Genomic DNA, 20,808 nt, shown 5'->3' with positions numbered 1-20,808 from the left:
CATGCTCATGTCATAACCTATATTCTTAAGTTACTCAGAGTATAATAATTGCTATTTTATCTTATTTTTACAATTTAATATATATAATTCATTTTCAAATATCTATAAGTAATACATTCTAATACTAAGCCGTGTTTCATTGTCAACTCATGTGATGAACAGTCCACATTATAATTTAATTTAATTATGTTTATATAGATATTCTTTTAAATATAGTTAATCTATTTTTTTTGTATTATTATAATTATGATATATATTAATTATATTATATTTGAAATTAACATATGTAAAGAATTGTTAAATTTTAAACCTCAATGGTTCAACAATTAGTTAGATTTACATATTTGCGTTTTATAACAAATTCTGTCAGGAAAGTCATTCATATTATGAATAATTTTCTAAAGAAAAAATTCTTTTAATTTTAAATAAAAATAGAAGGTCATTAAAATCACCAAGTAAAAAATCTTAGTCCCTGGCTCATATATTTTTTCTTAAATAGATAATTAAAAATGTATCGATCATAAAGTAGTAAAACAGTTCTCACATAATATTGATTGACAAATAACTTAAATATTAATTCTAAATTGTATTAAAGTATAAACTAGTTGTATCACTAAAATATTTAATAAAACATTAGTAAGCTATTGATAATTAGTATTAGTTACAACTTGCAAGGTACATTACATTTTACTAACTGTTAAATTAATAAATGTTTTTATTCTACTCTTTCAATCAACCTGTTTAATGGTGATGCATATATTGTAACAAAATTAATAACATAATTTTAAATATTAATATTCTAAGACAGAAATATCAACTGAAAAAATATACAGAACTAAAAATGTGGTTATTTTCAAATCATTTTTTACACTCAAAAATAATATTGTGTTAATTGGATGATGTGAAAGAATAAATCAACTATTGCTTTAGTATAATCTGATGATCTTTAGGATCAAACGAGTTACCATTTCAATATCATTTGAATAAGAGTGATGATTGTAAAGACCAGTGGTTTTCAACATCAGTGTGCCAAGGTTTTTTCATAAATTACCGATTGCATTGAACTGTAATATATGAAAATAAACTAATAATTAATTTAAAACAATTTTGTTCATCTAAAAAAAGGTCAGTGTGCCGTGAAATTTTTTTTAAGTTTACGGTGTGCCGTGTATAATATAAGTTTGAAAACCACTGGTATAGACTATAGACTATTGAGATACACATGCTAGTGACAATTTACTGGAACTAGGTAAACAATACTAATAAAGTCTTACTACTAAATTGATTAACACATATAAAGTAGAAATGTAAATTTCATAAAAAAAGTAAAATTAAATGCAAGCAAAAAAGTTAATTAAATTAAAAAAAGTATAGTATATAAATATTGTATGTCATTAAATCTAAGTACAGTAAAACTCGTTTAAGATGATTGACTTTTCTTTATCTAATAAGATAAAACTAGTAATTTCAGAAATTGTGTAATTATAAAAATAATAAAGAAATTATAGAAACAAGAAATCTTGGGTATGTAGAGATATTTTAATGATTAAAATTGCAAACCTTCAGTTTTAAATAATGAAAACAAACTAGAAAATAGCGTGGGTATATTCAGAAATTTAAACACACAGGATTAGTGCTCTACAGAATTAACACCTTGAAAAGAGTCTAAAACAAGTCTTACTGTATTTATGGGTAGGTAAAATATAAAGATATTTTAGTTCTTAAAAAACTAATTAATTATCAAAAGAAAAATTGAGATTAAAAAAAATGTTAAACAAAAAACATTGGTGTATTAACTGTGAATAAATGGTTCAGCTTATTTTTTGATTGTTCATCATCTAAACGATTGAGGTTGATGGTTTTGCTATAAAAATAAAATAAAATATATTTATGTTTTAATATTATTATACTGTAAACTAATAACTAACTTTTCAAGATAAGCCCGAGCTCTAAATGCAGCCAAATGGGCATAGTATGTAGGCGCTGGATATGCAATAGCACGAGTACAACGTGCAAACATGAAACAGAGATAAAATGTCAGTTGTTCCAACTGATCTTCGGTCAAATAATTTTCATCCCATATACGATGATACTTGGTTGGTCTGGATGTGCCCTTGATAGATACAAATGTTGGTAATAAAAAAATGTATGCATTAACTTTAAAGCTACAAAATAATATATAACAATTATAATAATTAATAACTAACTTGAATACTAGAATGGCTACATAAATAAAAATCCAGTTCTGTCGGATGTGTAATTTGAGTGTCTACAACTGTGCCAGAAATAACATTACCAAAATTTCCATCCATGTCATGGGTAAACTTGGGAAACATTCTAGTGTGATGCCGTTTCTGAACGACCAAAAATGTCACTGGAGGTTTGTATTTAATATGGAGTCTAAGGCAAGCTCTACGTATAGCAATCAATTCATATTCCAGCAACTGCAGAAATTGACTTTCACTTACACCATCTCTAAAATAAAATATTTTTTTTGGCACGGTTTTTGTTTTATCTTTAAATTTAATCAACTGTAAATGAATAATGTTTTCTAGATCTTGAATTATTTCTACTCTAGGAGCTTGTAAGCGCCATTCCATATTATATTGGATTCCACTAATATCATGACTTGCTGCTACCTAAGATAAAAAAATCTTATTTAAACAATTTTATAAAAACATTAATAAGAACGTCATGATTACCTAAGAATAAATATAACATTTTTTTATACTATTGATAGATAGGATAACATATTTTATTTGTCTGTGAACTTATTTATATGACATAATTTGTTCTTTCAAAAATATCATATAAATCAAAAGACTAACAATTTTTATTGGGATAATTTTTAATGTTTAAAAAATTTAGTTTATAACCAGGGCTCAGATTTTATAGTACTAAAATAAACTGAAATATATACTTTACTATGTATACTTTACCTAATTATTTTTTTTAAATCAGTAGGCATTAATCCTATAACAACAAGCAAACGCTATACAATTTGAGCTCTGTTTAAACTTATTTATGTCACTGGGTATTTAAATAAAATATAACTGATGATATTTTTAAATTTTTTAGTATCATTTAATATTTTTAACACTAAATTAAATTGTTTTTTCATAGGTTGTACATTTTTCGATTAATAAATAAAAAAATAAATTAAAATAACATTATTTTATTTTAAAATAAATTCAATTTATAATTGAGAATTTAAGTATAGTTATTTTTTTTTATCATTAAAAAGAAAAAAACAAATATAAATTTATTATCTTGTTTTTATTTTAGTTTTCTAAATTTGAATGTAAAAGATTGAAAGTTTGTAAGTTTTAAAATAAAAATAACTTATTTAGTATTTAATAATAGACATAATGAAGTATTAAGTACATTGAGCTTTAATACATTTTTATTGAAAAACACATTAAACTTGGCAGATATAATGCCTTTAAAAATCTTTGTCTTAAAATTTGATAGGATAATTTACAGTTTAAACAAACTGTTAAAAATATTTAATTATTTTTATAGATTCAAAAATTCAACTACTATTATAAACTATAAATTTTATTTAAATTCATTTGAATAGTATGAAATTGAATTATACTTACAGCAGCAACTGATGGAGTAGAAGTCTGTTCTAAAGTTGGATGTGTCACATCAGCTCCAAAAATAATTGCACCAACCATGCAAGGTGGGCTAAATCATAAATATTATTTGATAAAACATAGTTTGAAATATTTTAATTTATTTAGAAGTAAAACTTTTATTAGATTCAGTTTTGACTACTTAAAAATATATTATGCCTATCAATTAGTTTGAAAAAAACTATATAAAAAATGTTAAATCATATAAAATGTTGTTTAGATTAATATTTCATATTTTTGAAGCAATGAACAAAATTCTAAGAGCCAAGTTTTTTTACCGTGATGCGTGTGCTCTAGGGTTAAAAGAATTTAAAATGCTATACTATGTTTCTCATGTATTTATTATAGAAATTTTGAAGTTTCAAAAAAATATAAACACATTTTTTTTTTTTAATAAACATTTTAAGTAATAAAAATTTCAAATTTTGATATTAAGAAAGAAAAAAAAATTACTCTAAGATTTTAATTAATATGTTATAATTCAATAAATATTAATTGTAGGGATTTTTTGCCGTTATGCATATTATTTGTTATCCTTAATGAAATTTCAAAATATTTATACAAATGTTAACTATTTGTACCACAATTCTATGAACTTATTTATACTGTTCTACAGTATATCGGTATGGATTTATACTTATATAATCTATGTTTTACTTTATGGCGAAAATTAGTTATTACTAATTAAAGAATAAATTACTTTTAGCACATATAAATTATAAAATATCTTTAGAAATAAAAGCAGATCAACTGTTTCCACTCAGAATCATTTATATGTATATAATAATTTATTATTGAATTCAATTTAATTAACACAATGATTAGTAACTTATTCAATGCTTTGACACACTCAAAATCTACAATACAGCTGATCGACTTCCCAGGATTTTTTCAATTATCCCTATCCAAATAAACTCATCTCTCAATAACCAGTAATAAATTACAATAATCTTGATAATCTGATATAAGGGGATTGGAGTACTCTTTGATTATAAATAAAAAATGATAAAAAAACTAAATATTCAAAGAAATTGGATTAAAAATAAAATGTTATCATTTATATTACAGTTTATTATGATTTAAAAAAATTTCATTGGACATTTTTAAAAAGCTTTAACAATAGATTACTATCTGAAAACGCAGGAACTACAATTATGGATACTAAACATGTTGAGCATGAAATACCAAAAACGTAAATATGGAAACAGATATTTATTTTTAAATAAATATTAATATATTTTTAAAGTTTTGAGTAAACGATTTAATTTTGTTTTAAATGACCTATGACAATTTAATACATAATATGTACTTAATTATTTTTTTTATATATATTTTAATCATAGTTATTTATGTTCATTGACCGTTTATGATTTCTAATGATAAAATTTGTACTTAAAGTGATATCCATGATTTGTAATAAAATGGAAAATTTATTTTCCTAATGGAACAGAAACTTGTATAGTAAATAATTACTAGATAATAATCAATTAGTGATCTTAAAAAGGTCCAATTCATATGTATTACATATAGATACTAGATATAAATATTATTATGAAGTTAATAATTTTGGTTTTAATTACAACTATGTTGAATTATTACAACAATAACTTGAAACAAAATTAAAGATTCCACTATTTATTGAAATTAACCAACTCATGTAAACAACATTTTAATTAAAAATATTAATTAATAATCAATGGTTATAGAGTTAGGCCAATAGTTAAATTGGTCTCTAATTTTTTGAACAATTTTAATCGTCATCTATTTTATTATTACCTGCTTTTGTTAGAAAGAGTGTGATTGGTCCCATTCAATTTTGAATTTATTTTTAGTAAAAGATTGGAATATGTTGGTATATTCATATTAGAAATAGTATTAGATTTAATACATTGTGTAAGAACACCAACTTCCAATTCTGATTTTTGCTTAATAATACCTAAAACAATATAAAGTTAAGTTCTTATTAAAATTATTTAATAATACATTTAATTTCTTTAAAAAACAATGTTATCAAACATACAAACACTTCAACTATTAAAGATAACTTAGTATTATGATACAATTTAATATTAACAAAATATTTTAAACACAATAAACATCTAACATATGCTTGATTTGAATTAGAAGAATAAATTAATTTCTTCTTCACAAATTTATAAATAGTAAATAAATATTAATATTATTTAGTATTTACCATAAACTCCTGTTTGAATTTCTGGAATAACAACAAAAATTATCTCTGTATTACAAGCTTTTAATTTTGTAAAAATACTCTCAATCGTGGCCTTAAATTCATCTAAATTAAAATTCCTTGGTAAAAAACAGTTAATCACAGGATTCATTGAGTTTATAGTAACATTCAAGTCTTTACCAGTCGTTATCAACATTTTTTCAAAGTTTCTAAAATAAATATAAAAAATTAATCAAAAGTAATTTTTAAAAAATAATCAAAGTAAAAATATTACCTTATGGATATAATATTAATTTGATAGTCTAGATTCAACACTACCCAATTTTTAATATGTACAGGTTTAGAAAATTTATCTACTTTCCAAATACCAGCTTTTGGTTTAATTTCCTAAAAAATAAATAAATATATTTGTGGAGTAATTGATTTGTTATTATCATTATTAACATTATTAATAGGGAATAATAATTATTATTAAGTATTGTTGTCAAAGTACAATTTAGATAGAAATTATAAATAATAAATATTATACTATTTAAGTTAGTGATTTTTGTTATTATTGATCTATTATATATGCTGTTCAAAATAGTTGCTAATAAAAAAAAAAAGACCGAAATGATGAAAATTTTAAAATGTACTTATGAATGTGTATTTATATACCGTTAGCTTGTAAAAAAAAAAATATATTTATTCCAATTTAATCCAGCTGAGAAATTCAGTGTTTCTTATATTGGTGAACACATTGTATATGATTACTAAATACACACATCAAAAACAAATATTTAAGTTGTCAATGTTATCATAGATCACTACAACTTTAATGATCAACTATTATAAAGTCAATACCAATTTTACTGAAAAAAATTAAAGTTTACAGTGTTATGAGCATATGCCAAGGAAGGTTGATCCAAGACTCTTGCTGGTACTGAAACAAACTGCTCTTTAATATCAACACCAAACTCTTTCAATACAGGATCTTGGCTGTATTTAATATCTCTTAAAGAATTTGCAATAGCTTGTCTTCGTTCTGTGGGAGGCCGGGCAGTATTCTTTATCATAATTCCAATTTGCGTATCAGTTAATTTTTTCAAACGGATTTGTCCCATTTGCAAAGTGCATAGCTAAAATATGTATTGAATAATATTACTTACAACACAAAATTATTTAAAAATTATTAAATGCATCATATTATAAATCTTATACTATCAAAAATAACTACCTATCAAATAATAATATATTGTAATAATTAATTACTTCAATTGGAATAGCAGTTTTCTTATTAACGTTGCCTACATGTAAACAAGGTAAATTTGGATACTTGATAATATAGTTTCGTACAATCTTGAAATATTGTACTACATTAACCATTTGATTGCCTTTAACAGGATCCTTCATATTAAATCTATAAATATAATACTATTATTATTGGTTAATTTACATGATTTAATTTTATTAGCTACATTAGTAAAAGTAAAAAAATTTCCAAACTACTAAATATAATATTAAAGTTTAACTAAAAACTAGTTTTTGATGTCAAAATAATTGTACTAATAAATAAATTGTAATACCAATGTATTTTTTTTATTTAAACTACTGAAATTACTATAAATATTGTTTATTTTAAGATAAAACAGACAATAACAATTTATTTTGTTTTTAGTTTAACTTTATTACACAAAAACTAATAGAAATTGTCCAAAAATATGCAAAATAGAGTTCCAAAACTGAATTTGTCTTTATATTAATCAAATTTAAGTCAGTAATTAGTAACCATAGTTCAGAAAATGGCCATTTAATTGTGTGAGTTATTTTGTTTTCAGGAAACAGATTACTCCTTATTCTAGGTTTTATTTAATAAATAGTATTAGGGAATTATTTAGTTTTATTTATGTGTCAATAAATATTATATTATGCAGATTAAAGTTACTTATTTATACTTATGTAAAGCTACTTACGTGAATTTAGAAGCACTATCAAAAATACCAACTACTTTATGCAAACGTTTTGTATTAGGTTGCATTGGAACCATAAACTCAACTTTTAATCCTTTAACATAATTTAATAATGTGTTGATATTCTGAGAATCCATTTCTGTTTTGGGATCACAACGCAAATCATTTGTAATGTAGGATATTAATGGCTGATGCTTAGGAAATCCTTTATGTACAACTAAAATGGTGTTAAAAAAAATTAATGAACATATTTTTAAGAATAGGAAAGTAGAAATAGAAAATGTGAGGATATTGAAAGTTCAAATTGCTATGCTCTCCTCAATACTAGACAGTTAACATGTTAAAACACTTATGCAAGTTATTAAAGACTTGTCCACAATTAAGAAAAAATCTTAAAAATGATTGACAGCCTATACTAGTATTCTAAATTAAATTTAAATTAATAATTAAAACTTTACAAAAATCTAAGCCATAGGATAAAACTAAAAAAGCTGGAAAATGAACATAGAAAATGGAACATGATTTGTCATTTTATAATACATTTTCAAGTTTTTAGATAGCAAATTTTTTTGTAAGAGCACACCAAACTTAAATCTATTCTTTTTATATACATGTGTACACTAAAACAAATTTTACACTCATCAATAACCATTTTACTCTGTTACATTTAAAATTGGAATAAATTGATCTTTTATAAAATTGAAATATAAGATCTATTACTCATTGGTTGTTATTGATATTATAATAATAAAACAAATTATTAGCATTTTAAAATAATACATTTTTGTATCATAACACAATCATAATTCATAACTTAATTCAAAATTAAAATATCAATTTAAAACACCATAAATAATAATTTGACAGATATATTTTACGATAGGTCAAATCATTGTAATTTTAAAAATTATACTGTGAACGTAAAACTTATTATGTTGTATATATTTAAGACAGAGAAAACACATGCTTGTGTAATCCTCAAAAATAATAATTATCAAAAAACTAAAAATATCCGAAAATCTCTATTCATAAACTCCTCAAAAAATTCAAAATAATTTTTAAATACTTCATTCCCATAAAATATTAGTACATATCTATAATGTTAACATTTTGTGAACGTTTTGAGTGCCATGGTTATTCGTTTATATATTAAAAAAATTAAAAATTAAAACTGCACGAAAAAAATATTTTATACTTGTTTTAAAATTTTTTAGTGTTTCTAATTATTATTTTGAACAGTTCAGAATATATTTTTTATTTTTTCTCCCATGGAGGAAGTCCATGTACAAACTTCATCTAATTTTTGAAGTACCAAAAACTACTTTTAAATTGAAGATTAGAGGATTTTTATTATGTATTATTTGTATTTACCATCAATATTAAGATAAGGTTTCCAACCCATAACAGGGCTTTGAAAAAATCCATTCCACAGTTCTAAACCTTCACCTAAATCAACTGGTGTGCTATGTGATAGTGGGAAAAATGTTCTTCCAATATTAGAGAATCTATAACACACAATTATAATTAATTGTAATTCGATTTTTAAAAATGAGAAGAAAATTAAATAAACTACATTTAAAAATCAAACTATCAAGGGTATTATTTTAGATTTTCTTTATGAGAAAATGTTTTCTTTTACAAGAACATATTTCTTATATCTTATATTATATATATATATATATTGTCAATAATATTATAACAAAGATGACAAAATAGGTACAATAAATGCTCCTAAAAATTTTAAGTACTAAAAAAAATAAACAACTATTGTAAAAATTCAAGATTTTAGAATTTGGCTTTTCTGTTACAATTGTGATAGAAACAATATGCAGAAATTACAACCTTTTAGGAGGACATCATACCCGCATGTGTTGTCTTCGTCTTACATGTGTATTACATAACAAATTTTCATTCACTGGTTTCAAAAGTATGCTATTAGTTTTGATATTACTGTGAATTGACCCAATATATTTTAAAGGTAAGATTATTATCTAGGGACCCACGTAGCCTTTTATTGATGTTATAATATTTATGATCATAACTTACTTAAAAATAATGATCATTTTAAAATGTAGTTAAAAAAAAGGTCATGACTTACTTAAAAATAATACTATCAATAAAAGGCTATGTGGGGGGGGGGCCTAGATAATTATCTTACCTTTAAATTATAAAATAGGTCAATTCACAGTAATATCAAAACTAGCAGCAAACTTTTGAAACAGGTGAATGTAAATTTGCTTTGTCGTACGTGTGTAAGACGGAGGCAACACATGTGGGTACGACGCCCTCTTAACATATATTATGTTCACATTATTTTACCAACCTTAATGAAAATGGTCGGTTTTTTAGTATAATATCCAATGCTTGAAATGCTTCACCTGGAGGATTATTGGATGATCCAGATTTTAAATATTCTTGAATTTTATTCATTGGAATTATATTAACAACTGAAGTAATTATAGTAAATTCAGCAGCTCCTTTATTTTCATCATTTAAAACCGTAATTAAATCAGTTCTCTAAACATAAATAAATAGTAAAACAAATTTATGTTTTTTGATTTAAAATGTAAATATAGTGTTTTTTTCCTAACTATATATATGGAATACTTTTAAGACCATTAATATAAAAACATAAACTATAATCAGTTTTTAAATAGCAATTTATTTTAACTATTAATTAAAAAGTTCAAAAAGGATTTACTAACCTTCTGGGTGAGCGAGCACACTGTTATAATTATAAATAATGCAACACTTTTGTACTTTTATTTATTTTTTACTTATTTTTAATTATTATTTTATCGACAATCATGGATAATCTTTAAAAATGTTCTTCTCTACTTATTAGCCTATTTTTAGATTATTTTAGTTAACTTTATCTCAGATTATTATTAAAAGACTTATCGTGTTGGCACTAAATACAAAACTTGTTGTTCTGTGTACCTAATTTAATAGTTAAGTAATTATTTTAATTTTTTTTTCAGTTGTACTAATCTTATGTCTTCAGCTTTAATATTAGAGTGAATTCATTTTTTTATCAAATTTAAGGTTAAGAACATTATCTGTATTAGTTTTTAATGATATATTAATTATAATGTAAACTATGCAATGAAAGGTATTAAAATTTAAAATCTTGATACACTGAAAAAAATGTTCATCACTCTTATATTAAAGCTGATAAGTAATAATACAATATTGGTTCTACTGAATAAGAGCATGGATCAAAGAGAACCAATTCTGTTTTAATATTATATTTTATCAATGGTTTAATTATTTTTACTTTATCATACTACAATAATAAATAGAAGACCAAAAAAGTGAACATAACTACAGACAGACAAAAACTATATATTGACATTAAATTATGTACATAAAAAATAAATGAATTGTCATGATATTTAAATAAATTCACTGAAATCATCTTAAGTTTAATAAAAGTAAAATCACTTACTGCAAAACTAAAAAAGCTAAATATGAAATGCTTAACATAAATTTTCTTGTTAAGTTATAAAATGACAAACACTCAGGTTTACAACAGAAGTAATATCTTAACATGCAAAACTATCAAATAACAAAAATATAAATTAATCATTTATCAATTTTAGTTTATGGTATTCTAAAAGATATATTTTTAATATTAAAATAATGAACATACCCCTTTTATTTCTTTTGTAGTATACATATTCCTACTTCCATCAAATGCAAAATGAATTTTTGGGTAATGTTTATTATTAAATTCTTCCAAAGCAATTCTACAAAAAATGATAAAATGTATCATATATTAACTGATACCCAAAATATTAGTTCTATAATGAAATATATATACATATAATTATAAACTATATAACTACTTAATACAGTAGTTCTCAACCTTTTTTGATTCATGTCACCTTTAACCACTAGAATCAAACACTGTGTCAACCTAACATCACAATAATAAACAATCTTAGCGTTATATTAAAAAATCATTCAATTAAAAAAAAAAAAAAAAAATATAGTACCTACTACCTACACAGAAAAAAACATTTAAAACGATTAATATGAATATCATAATATGATTTTTTTTCACAACATTTTTTTTTTCCTTTTCTCGTTGATTTTTCGTGTCACCCCGGGTGAGAACTACTGACTTAATACATCAATTTGAGTATATTGCTTTTGTTTTAAGTACACATTTTTCAAATAAAATTCTGACAAATCAAATATAATACATATAATTTTTGAATAAAAGACGCTTAATATTGAAAAATTAACATATTAATCTCATTAATTGATAACTAAATTACCTAAAAAGAGTTTTTGGATGAGCCGGTTCAAATTGTACATCTATGTGGTAGACAGTTTTATTGAACAATTTGTCAAGGTTAAGAGGTAAATGATTCACTTCAATCTCAGTTACACGTCCCATAGAACCTCCAGTCTGAGGATTTCTTCTTTTAGGAATGAGTAATTGGCTTTTAAACATTCTAATTTGTTGTTCAATTTGTTGATTGCCTAAATTAAATATAACTATACAAGTAGTAAAACAATATTATACTTAAATATGATTTTAAATTACCTTGTGTTGGAGATGATTGCGGCATTGTAGATAGATTTTTGCCTGACATAAAATTAAAATAATTAAATAGAGTAATCAGTACCATATTATTATAAATCAGAGATTAAATTGATTAAAATTACAAAATTATAAAAGGGCCAATTTTTAGAATTTTAAAATCTAGCAGATTAAAGAATGGAAACTGAGTATACATTTTTTAAGCATTAAAAAAACACATTAATAATAAAACATTATAATACATTGAATAGTTTGATAGATATAATAAAACCAGTACCTACTTACTATTAGCTATGAATATATATTGAAAAAAATTAATAATTTAACTATAGTTCTATCATATAAGAATTAATATCAAAATTTTACAAACAATGTAATTTATAAATGAAATTAAACACTTCCGCAAACTTCTAAACATTAATTTTAAATATATAGTACAGATCAGATAAAAATGATACAAAGGTCGCATTTGTTTTGCAAGTCACCTGTTTCCTATTCCTGTTATAAATTTAAAATGTTTTTCATCATATTAATCCCGTGATAAGAGTTTAAAAGCAATCATATTTGCATAGAATATGATATTAGTTTAAAAATTACTAACATACCTACTACTTTCAATTTTACCGTTGTCATTGTATTTTTTATCATACCTATACTACCTCCAGATTGTTTTTGAGTTGATTTAATCTCTGCAAATTTGTTCCCTTTCTTGTTTTGTTTTTGATTTGCCTCCTTTGGTTTATTTTGTTTTTGTGCGGTCTGTTGTTTTGTATTTGGCTTACTTTGAGATGTTTGTGGAAGATCATTTTGTTCTATTCAATAAATGACTTAAGTTATTTAATATAATATATATTTAAAGATCATTAATATTTTATAAAGTATTGGTTTGTTATCACCCTGCCACTACATAATAATTAATAATGGTTTTAAAATTGTATCTTTCTCAGGAAAAATGTAATATAGATCACAGCCCCTATTTTTCATTAAGATTCGTACTATATATTTTTTCATGTACAACGAACATTGATGTGATATAAATACGTGGGGTTCCAAAGCCCCCACTAACCCCTCTACATCACATCTATATCATAATAATAATTTTTAATAAAATATTTACAGTTTTTTGGTAGGTAATAATTCTATTTTTTAATCAAATTAAAAATTGCATATACATTATTATTTGAAAACTACCAAATTCTATTTTAGAAACAAAGGAAATATACTTATGAAATATAAATTTGTAAACAATACACACTATTAACAAATACTCTATTGAAATGTGTTAAGTATCATTTAAAATTGAATTATTTAATTAATATATTTGATTCCTTATAAGCTAACTTTCATACCTTTGTTGTTGTATGGCAAGCGGATGAACTTAATTATGCATTTTATGATAGTCATTTTGATAATAGTTGGATGAGGATCAAGATTATAAAGATTACATATATTACATATATTTAATTTAATATAGAATGCATTTTTATAATTTCTAATAATAATGATGATCTTTTATAAGTTTTGAAAATATTATCTGAAAATTATTTATTTATCTCTAATTAAAAAAAAGTCTTATTTATAACAACACACTTAGTGACAATAGTTTTTTAGAAACCAATAAACAAATATCAACCACTAACAATAACCGCCTAGAATTTCCATCTAAATTTTAATGTTGCTAGTATTATTATTGTTATTCTCATATAAATGAATTAATAGTACATTATTATACCTACTTTTTTAAATATATTATTATTGCTTAAATTTATAATATTTGGAAGCATTCAATACCAAAAATATATTATTATTTTGATGATGGGGAGATAACTAACCAAAGTAATGGAATGATAACAAACCAACAATTTTCTACTATCATCTTACAATACCTTCAAGTTGATTTTTTTTCTGGGTTTGATGTTGTTTTGCCTCTTTTGGTTTAGTTTGTTTTTGTACTGACTCCTGTTTAGCATTTGGCTTATTTTGTAACAATTGTTGAAAATCTTTTGGTCCTGATCATTTAATTATTAAAGTAATTAATTATAACTAATTATTAACATATTTATTAATAAACAATTATTTTATAATAATTAATTATTACAGTATTAAAAAAAAAAAAAATTAATTAAATAATACAAAGGTTAACACAAGTGCGTCAGAATGTGCACACTAGTTACATCACATTAAAAGGACTTGTTATCAGCAATGCATTTCTACTTAGGACATCAAAAATATTTTCAAAATAAAAGATAATAGTATATATTAAGATTTGATGTTCATATCAAACCGTCTTTGTCTAATGAGTATTTTGCATAATTCTGCCAAATAAAATAAAATTACGATTTCTAGATTAATATTAAAGCTTATACATCCATTAATTTGAAAAGAATATTTTTAGATACTTAATGACGTGTAATTTTAATAAAATATTATGCAATAAATATGTTAAGTAGTTTTATGAAAATTATTCAATTTTATCTTAAAATTTGATTAAAGAATTAAAACTGTTGTATTAACCTTGATACCACAATTACAATTTGACGTAGTGAAATTTTGTTATGTTTTTTACTAGATAAATGAATAAATCACATCCTTTTAAAAAAGTTTACTTACATCTTATACTCAATTACATCAATTTAATAAACTACCTGAATTCAATGGTCCTTGACTATGCTCAACATTAATATTTGAATTACGTTGTTCAAGACCTACACAAATAAAGAATAATCAAATATGGTTTTTGTAGTATGTTAAACATTGAAAAAAAAAAACAAAAAAAATGATGTCAATCTACTAAAAAAAACACTCCAAAGTGAGATATCTAATACTATGGTGAACAATTTATGAAATCACAAAATATGTAATTTATTGTGAAATGACTGACGTAGGCATATATGCAATACAAGATAATAGCTACCAGAATTTCATAGTGAATCATTCTTATAACTTTGCGGATCCAAGTATACATGATCACACACAAAATATAGAAAAACTTGGAGGATCGACGAAATGGACAAGTAAAGTTCTTAGAGGTACATCAAGATATCTTTTTTGGGGAATTTATGTGGAAGAATACTCATAAATCATAATGAAGACCAGTTCAACGTATTACTTCATTTTATAGCAATTATTAAACTGTTAAAACTGATTAAATTGGCATGATAACTAATAACATAGTTATCTATTTTATAAATTGTATGCATTATAAAGATGTGCATTGTTCAACACCAAGGTAGTCACGATAACCCATAATTATTAAGTACCTATTTAATTTTATAAAAGCAAAATTTACAGTTTATCATTAAATCAATACATGTCATTTAATTAGTCTTACCTAACAAGCCAGTATTCATCAATCAATGTGTTATATGTAGAGCCACATGGAAGTGTTAAGTATTTAATCGTATACCGATCTTTATTCAGTCATTCATAGTTTCCCATTTGTTGTTGGTAAAAAAAAATAAACCGAAGGAATTGAACGAAGTACAAGAGTCGTGTGGCAACAACACAATCATAAGTTTCTAAATTAATTCTCTAATGAGCGTTCTAAAATTATGATACTTGCCAAGTCCACAAACAAGTGGTCACTGCTCAGCTTTATAAAGTAATTTGTTTATCATAATTAATGAATCTACGAGCCATTTTAATGTATACCCCAAGTTTAATTTGATACCTATCTTTTAAATTAAATAAATATTTTTATTTACCTTTTTTCTGCTTTTTCTTTCCCGGAACACCTGTTTAACAAAATTATATCAAATTAATCAGTATTTTAAAGTAAACAATTTGTTTAAAGTACCAGAAAATTGATTATTAGGTTTATTAGGATTCATAATAGGCATCAATTGAATAATGTACAAGTGTACAACACTACACCGTACCGCACAGTTCTTTGAAATAAAACGTCTATTAAATGATGGCCAAGAATGTTGACTCGATCGCCAAAACAAAAATGACAAGCAACAGGCAGTAGCCTAATACTATGCACACAGCTGCTACTAACTACGGAATGGAATAAATATTACTAATACAAACATTATCTATATCTATTCGGGCGCGTCCTGTATCCTGTATTCGTGTTTACGTCGTATATGGTCTACGTTTCCTGTATTTTATTTACGAATCGTGCGTGCTGATAACGGTTTCAAAACCATAATATAGATTTAACTTGGTATCTGGTCACCGAGAACGCACCGAATAAAAGATATCTATCTAATTTTTACTAAGAGACGGCTCTATCATCTAGAGATTAAGTACGAAAATAAGATTTACTGTGTAGGCTTATATTTTATATTAGTATTTAGTGGCGGTCAATCGCAGACAATTGTGAAGTCGATCATGATAAAATTTATTTTTAAGGTTACGCGCCTTATATGTTTCTTAATAGTTTTAGTTATTTAATAATAAAAACAATGTTCTATAGAAGTCGAACCTCATAGGTGAAGTATATTTTTAGTAGATCGTGACCAAAAAAAGTTAGCCATCCCTGCTTTACATTACCATTGAATAACGTTATACAAGCCCACGACCGACTTAGAAATGTATTTGAATTTTAAGTCGACGCCAAAATCTTCTTATCTAAGAGATGAATGTTAACATTTTAAATCATAATATAATAGGTACACATCATATTATCATATTATTATGCCTATAGTATAGTTAATAATAGTAATAGACAATAGCATAACTAGTGTAGTTTACATTGCCTATCTTTTAATAGGCATAATACAATTTAAAATTTGTGTAGGTATACATTTCAATATTTGATTATATCAATATATCATGTTCGAAATCATGAAAATTTTGTGAAAACACTTCAAAAATGTATGCTTAGAAATTAGCACATTAATGTTGTGCATGTGAACATAGGTACGATTTGATTATACTTGCACAGTTTTTAATTTACAATTAGAATGTACATTAATGCGTTAAAAGAAAACTTTTGGGGCATTGACTGTTCCAGGATCGAACGGAAATTGAAGTTTACGCTAGCCTATGTTTATACATTGTAGGAATGGGAGTGAGCACTGAGCTATCTAGTATTTTTTTTTTTATATTCGTGTTTACAAATACATATTTTATCTTATTGTTAAACAATATAATATATATATTGTACACAATACCAAGGTATATTATGAAAATAAAATAAATTCAAATATGTATGGTTAAAAATGGTAAAAAAATGTGTTTGAATTAAAATAAATTAACAAAAAATAATTTATGAGGAGAAATACTTATTTTACGAGTGAATATGCAATTTCGTAAAAATTTGAACCTCATGAAATACTCTTAAAAAATTAAGGTACTTGTTTGTTATCACCTCGCCACTCTTGTTTGTTATCATTACCTATACCTATAGTGTGCAGACGTGTAGTTATTGTTCAAACAGTTATCGATTTAGCTCATGATAATGATATATTTTTGGGGAAAACTACATTATTACCTTTAATAAAAATATGTTTAAGATCAGGCTCAATTATGCTGTCAGATTTTTAGAAATCTTACAACAATTTGCAACTAGAAGGATTCCAATATAATACTGTTAACCATAGTTATAATTTGTTTGATCCAAACACAGGGACACACGTCATACTCACACAAAACATCGGAAAAAAAAATCGTTGTGGAATGAAAAAAAAATTTCTGGAACCGTATTTGACAGAATTTATGCGGAGAACACGTCTCGGAGACAAAATGCATTTGAAACTGTCTTAAAGATATCTGAATTCTGGCCTCCATTTTAATTATGATAAAATATATAATATATTATATATTATATATTTTTTTTAATTTATAATATTATAATACTTACATTCATTTTTTAAAACATTTTATTATTAATAATATATTTTATTTATTTATTTATTATATTGCTTATTTTATTTATGGCGGGTTGATAATAAACGAGTGGAGGGCGATAAATTTTATGCGACGCACTGGCAGGGCGATAACAAATATTTACCAAAATTTAATATGACTTCTGGTAGAAATTTTATTTTTATACAGTTTGAAAAACTTATATAAAGCATATTTTACTCATTTTTTAAATCTTTTGTAAAAATATTAACATTTTTATAAATTTTCGTGATTTTGACAAAATTTTGTTAAAAATTTTAATTTATACGCTTATAAAATTTTTTGTAAACTTAAAATCTACTTTTTTTATATATCTATTAATAACAACTTATACAGATTCTAACATTAAATTTTCAAGGTTTTTGATCTGGTGAAAAATATTTTATTGACAATTAAAAAAACAAATAATTAAGTAGTAGCGGTTAGTAAATAAAAAAATTCAATTTCTACAAATATAGCTTAAAAAAAAACCAAAGAATTTTGACTGTCTTATTAGGTATAGGTACCTTATTATACAAAAAAAAAAAAAATTGGAATACAAACACTTTATTGAATATCATTAACAATTTAACAATATTATTTTCTATTATTTTAATTAAAAATGTTAAATTTAATTCATAAATTATATGTACTTATTTACGTGTTTTGAGTTTTAATGGTATTGTTATAGATATATTAATTATTGTGTAAGGTTTTATTAATTTAATGCTGAAATATTTTTTAAAACATACACAAATGGTATTGTGTTATACATCACGGCACCCGTTTAATTTCCAATTATACTTAGGTACGAGGTACCTACTTACATAACATATTTCTATAGAAAATCTGAATACATCTCTATAATAGTTGTTTCTGCTGTTGATCCATAGAAGATTTAATAAAATAAATTATTAAATAATAGTAATAGATTAATTGACATTGCGTGATATTCTTCATTTACGTAAACCTATTATCTATATATATCAATCTTTTTGCGTTGTATTTAAGTAACATCAATTTTCACAAAATGGTCCTATTAAGAGTATACCTATATGTTCTAGTTGGATTTATAATTATTAATAAATGATTTATTGATGAGTAACATCACTGCGCAACAGACCCGTAGTAAATTAATAATACACTGTACCATATTGTACTATACCTACCTACTATACTATATTTGTCTAAATAATGAAACTCTTTTATTTTTTTTATAATTATGCCATTATGGTGCATAATTTTTAAATGTTTTCCTTAAGCTAATAAATTATTAACTATTGTAAATCTGCAAACTAAAAATAATTTTTTTATAAAGAAATATTATAATTACCTACGTAAATATATATAAATAGGTGTATAATATGATATTTAATTATAATAGGTATATATTATATTATTATGATACAATAAAACTTATTATGAAACCTTTAGACAATACAATGTAATACATTAATATTCATAATAAAATATGAAATATTATACTACTATAATACTACTATATTATTATACTATAAAGGTGGAAATACAAATATTATTGTTAATTTACATATTATATATAATGTATATTATGTCATTATACTTAATTTGTTCTAGGTTATAAATTATAATGTTGATAATGGATATTTTTATTCCAAGGTTTTTTTTAAAAAAAAAAACTATATTATATCTACACTGCATGCAGATACATCGATACATGACGTGTATGTCTTGTTTCTACTGAGTACAGTTGACATAAGAATGTCGATGTTAATTAGGTATTAGATGTGAGGAGAAGAGGATTAAACTGTAGCTAATTTAAATTTACCTTCAGTGAATGTAATATATATATTTTTTGTTATTAATTTTTTTTTTTGAATTTTTACATAGTAAAAACTGGCGATTGATTAGAGAAATGATTAGCGCGGTTTCCACGTAAAGGCCGTTTGAATTCAAATGGCTATCGTGCGGGACCGTGTCAAGCGGTTGCTAATAAACAATTACCGCCTCGACTGGTAACACTCTCGGTATCCTAAAGGCCACAAATTAACAGAATGACTTCCAGCCACCTTAAAATGTCTCGTTATTTTTGTTAACTATTCTAATAAGAGTAATAACTAACTATAGTAACTTTAATAAAATAATAACTATTGCATGGATATTGATATACGTAATCTTAAAATCATTGTGGTCAGTGGCTAATCTCATAATCAATTTACTAGCTGCTTACAGCTTACTGCTAAATATGTTAATAACGTTTTGTATCGTAAAATATTATTAATCATCACTTCAAACTATTGTCAATAATCTGGAAATAGTACCTAATGGTTCTAATAATAAGCGTTTGGTTTCTATTTTAAGGCAATATATTGTGGATTCGAGCAAAAGCAAAATATTATACAATATTTGAATATTCAATTACTCGTTTATTATTTCTATTCATAATGCATAAACAATTTAAATATTGCATCACTTTATTTTTATCTCAGCATAACTATTCTCACTACTCGGTACTCCGGTACTCATTATAATTATTATAGTTAATAGTTATACAACTGCACTAGTGCACTACCCATACGGTTGCTTCGGGTACTTGTAAACTGTATTATAATTATAATTTTTGTTTTAGCTTAAAATTCAATTAGTTAAGTGGTTTAATTATTGTCA

General features: G+C 24.0%; 1 protein-coding gene across 3 annotated transcripts; it reads right to left on the bottom strand.

Moving 5' to 3' along the window:
• LOC114128761 (protein argonaute-2-like) lies at positions 1 to 16,344 on the bottom strand. Of its 3 annotated transcripts, none has more exons than XM_050207408.1 (20): positions 16,127 to 16,344; positions 16,035 to 16,064; positions 14,976 to 15,035; positions 14,217 to 14,339; positions 12,981 to 13,142; positions 12,334 to 12,375; positions 12,062 to 12,269; positions 11,431 to 11,527; positions 10,102 to 10,295; positions 9,150 to 9,283; positions 7,782 to 7,995; positions 7,081 to 7,228; positions 6,702 to 6,947; positions 6,104 to 6,216; positions 5,833 to 6,038; positions 5,415 to 5,574; positions 3,603 to 3,690; positions 2,208 to 2,639; positions 1,929 to 2,113; positions 1 to 1,864 (listed from the first exon to the last, which is right to left on the bottom strand). In XM_050207408.1, the coding sequence occupies exons 1-20, from the start codon at positions 16,167 to 16,169 to the stop codon at positions 1,771 to 1,773; spliced, it is 2,979 nt and encodes a 992-aa protein (XP_050063365.1). In that variant the 5' UTR covers positions 16,170 to 16,344; the 3' UTR covers positions 1 to 1,770. The 3 variants fall into 3 exon arrangements, with proteins under 3 accessions (XP_050063365.1, XP_027849145.2, XP_050063366.1); XM_027993344.2 differs by having other exon boundaries at positions 12,990 to 13,142; XM_050207409.1 differs by lacking the exon at positions 14,976 to 15,035.
• Positions 16,345 to 20,808: the final 4,464 nt, after the last annotated feature.

This window comes from Aphis gossypii, chromosome X, assembly GCF_020184175.1.
Source record: "Aphis gossypii isolate Hap1 chromosome X, ASM2018417v2, whole genome shotgun sequence".
NCBI lineage: Eukaryota > Metazoa > Arthropoda > Insecta > Hemiptera > Aphididae > Aphis > Aphis gossypii.
This window is presented reverse-complemented; position numbering and strand designations above follow the sequence as displayed.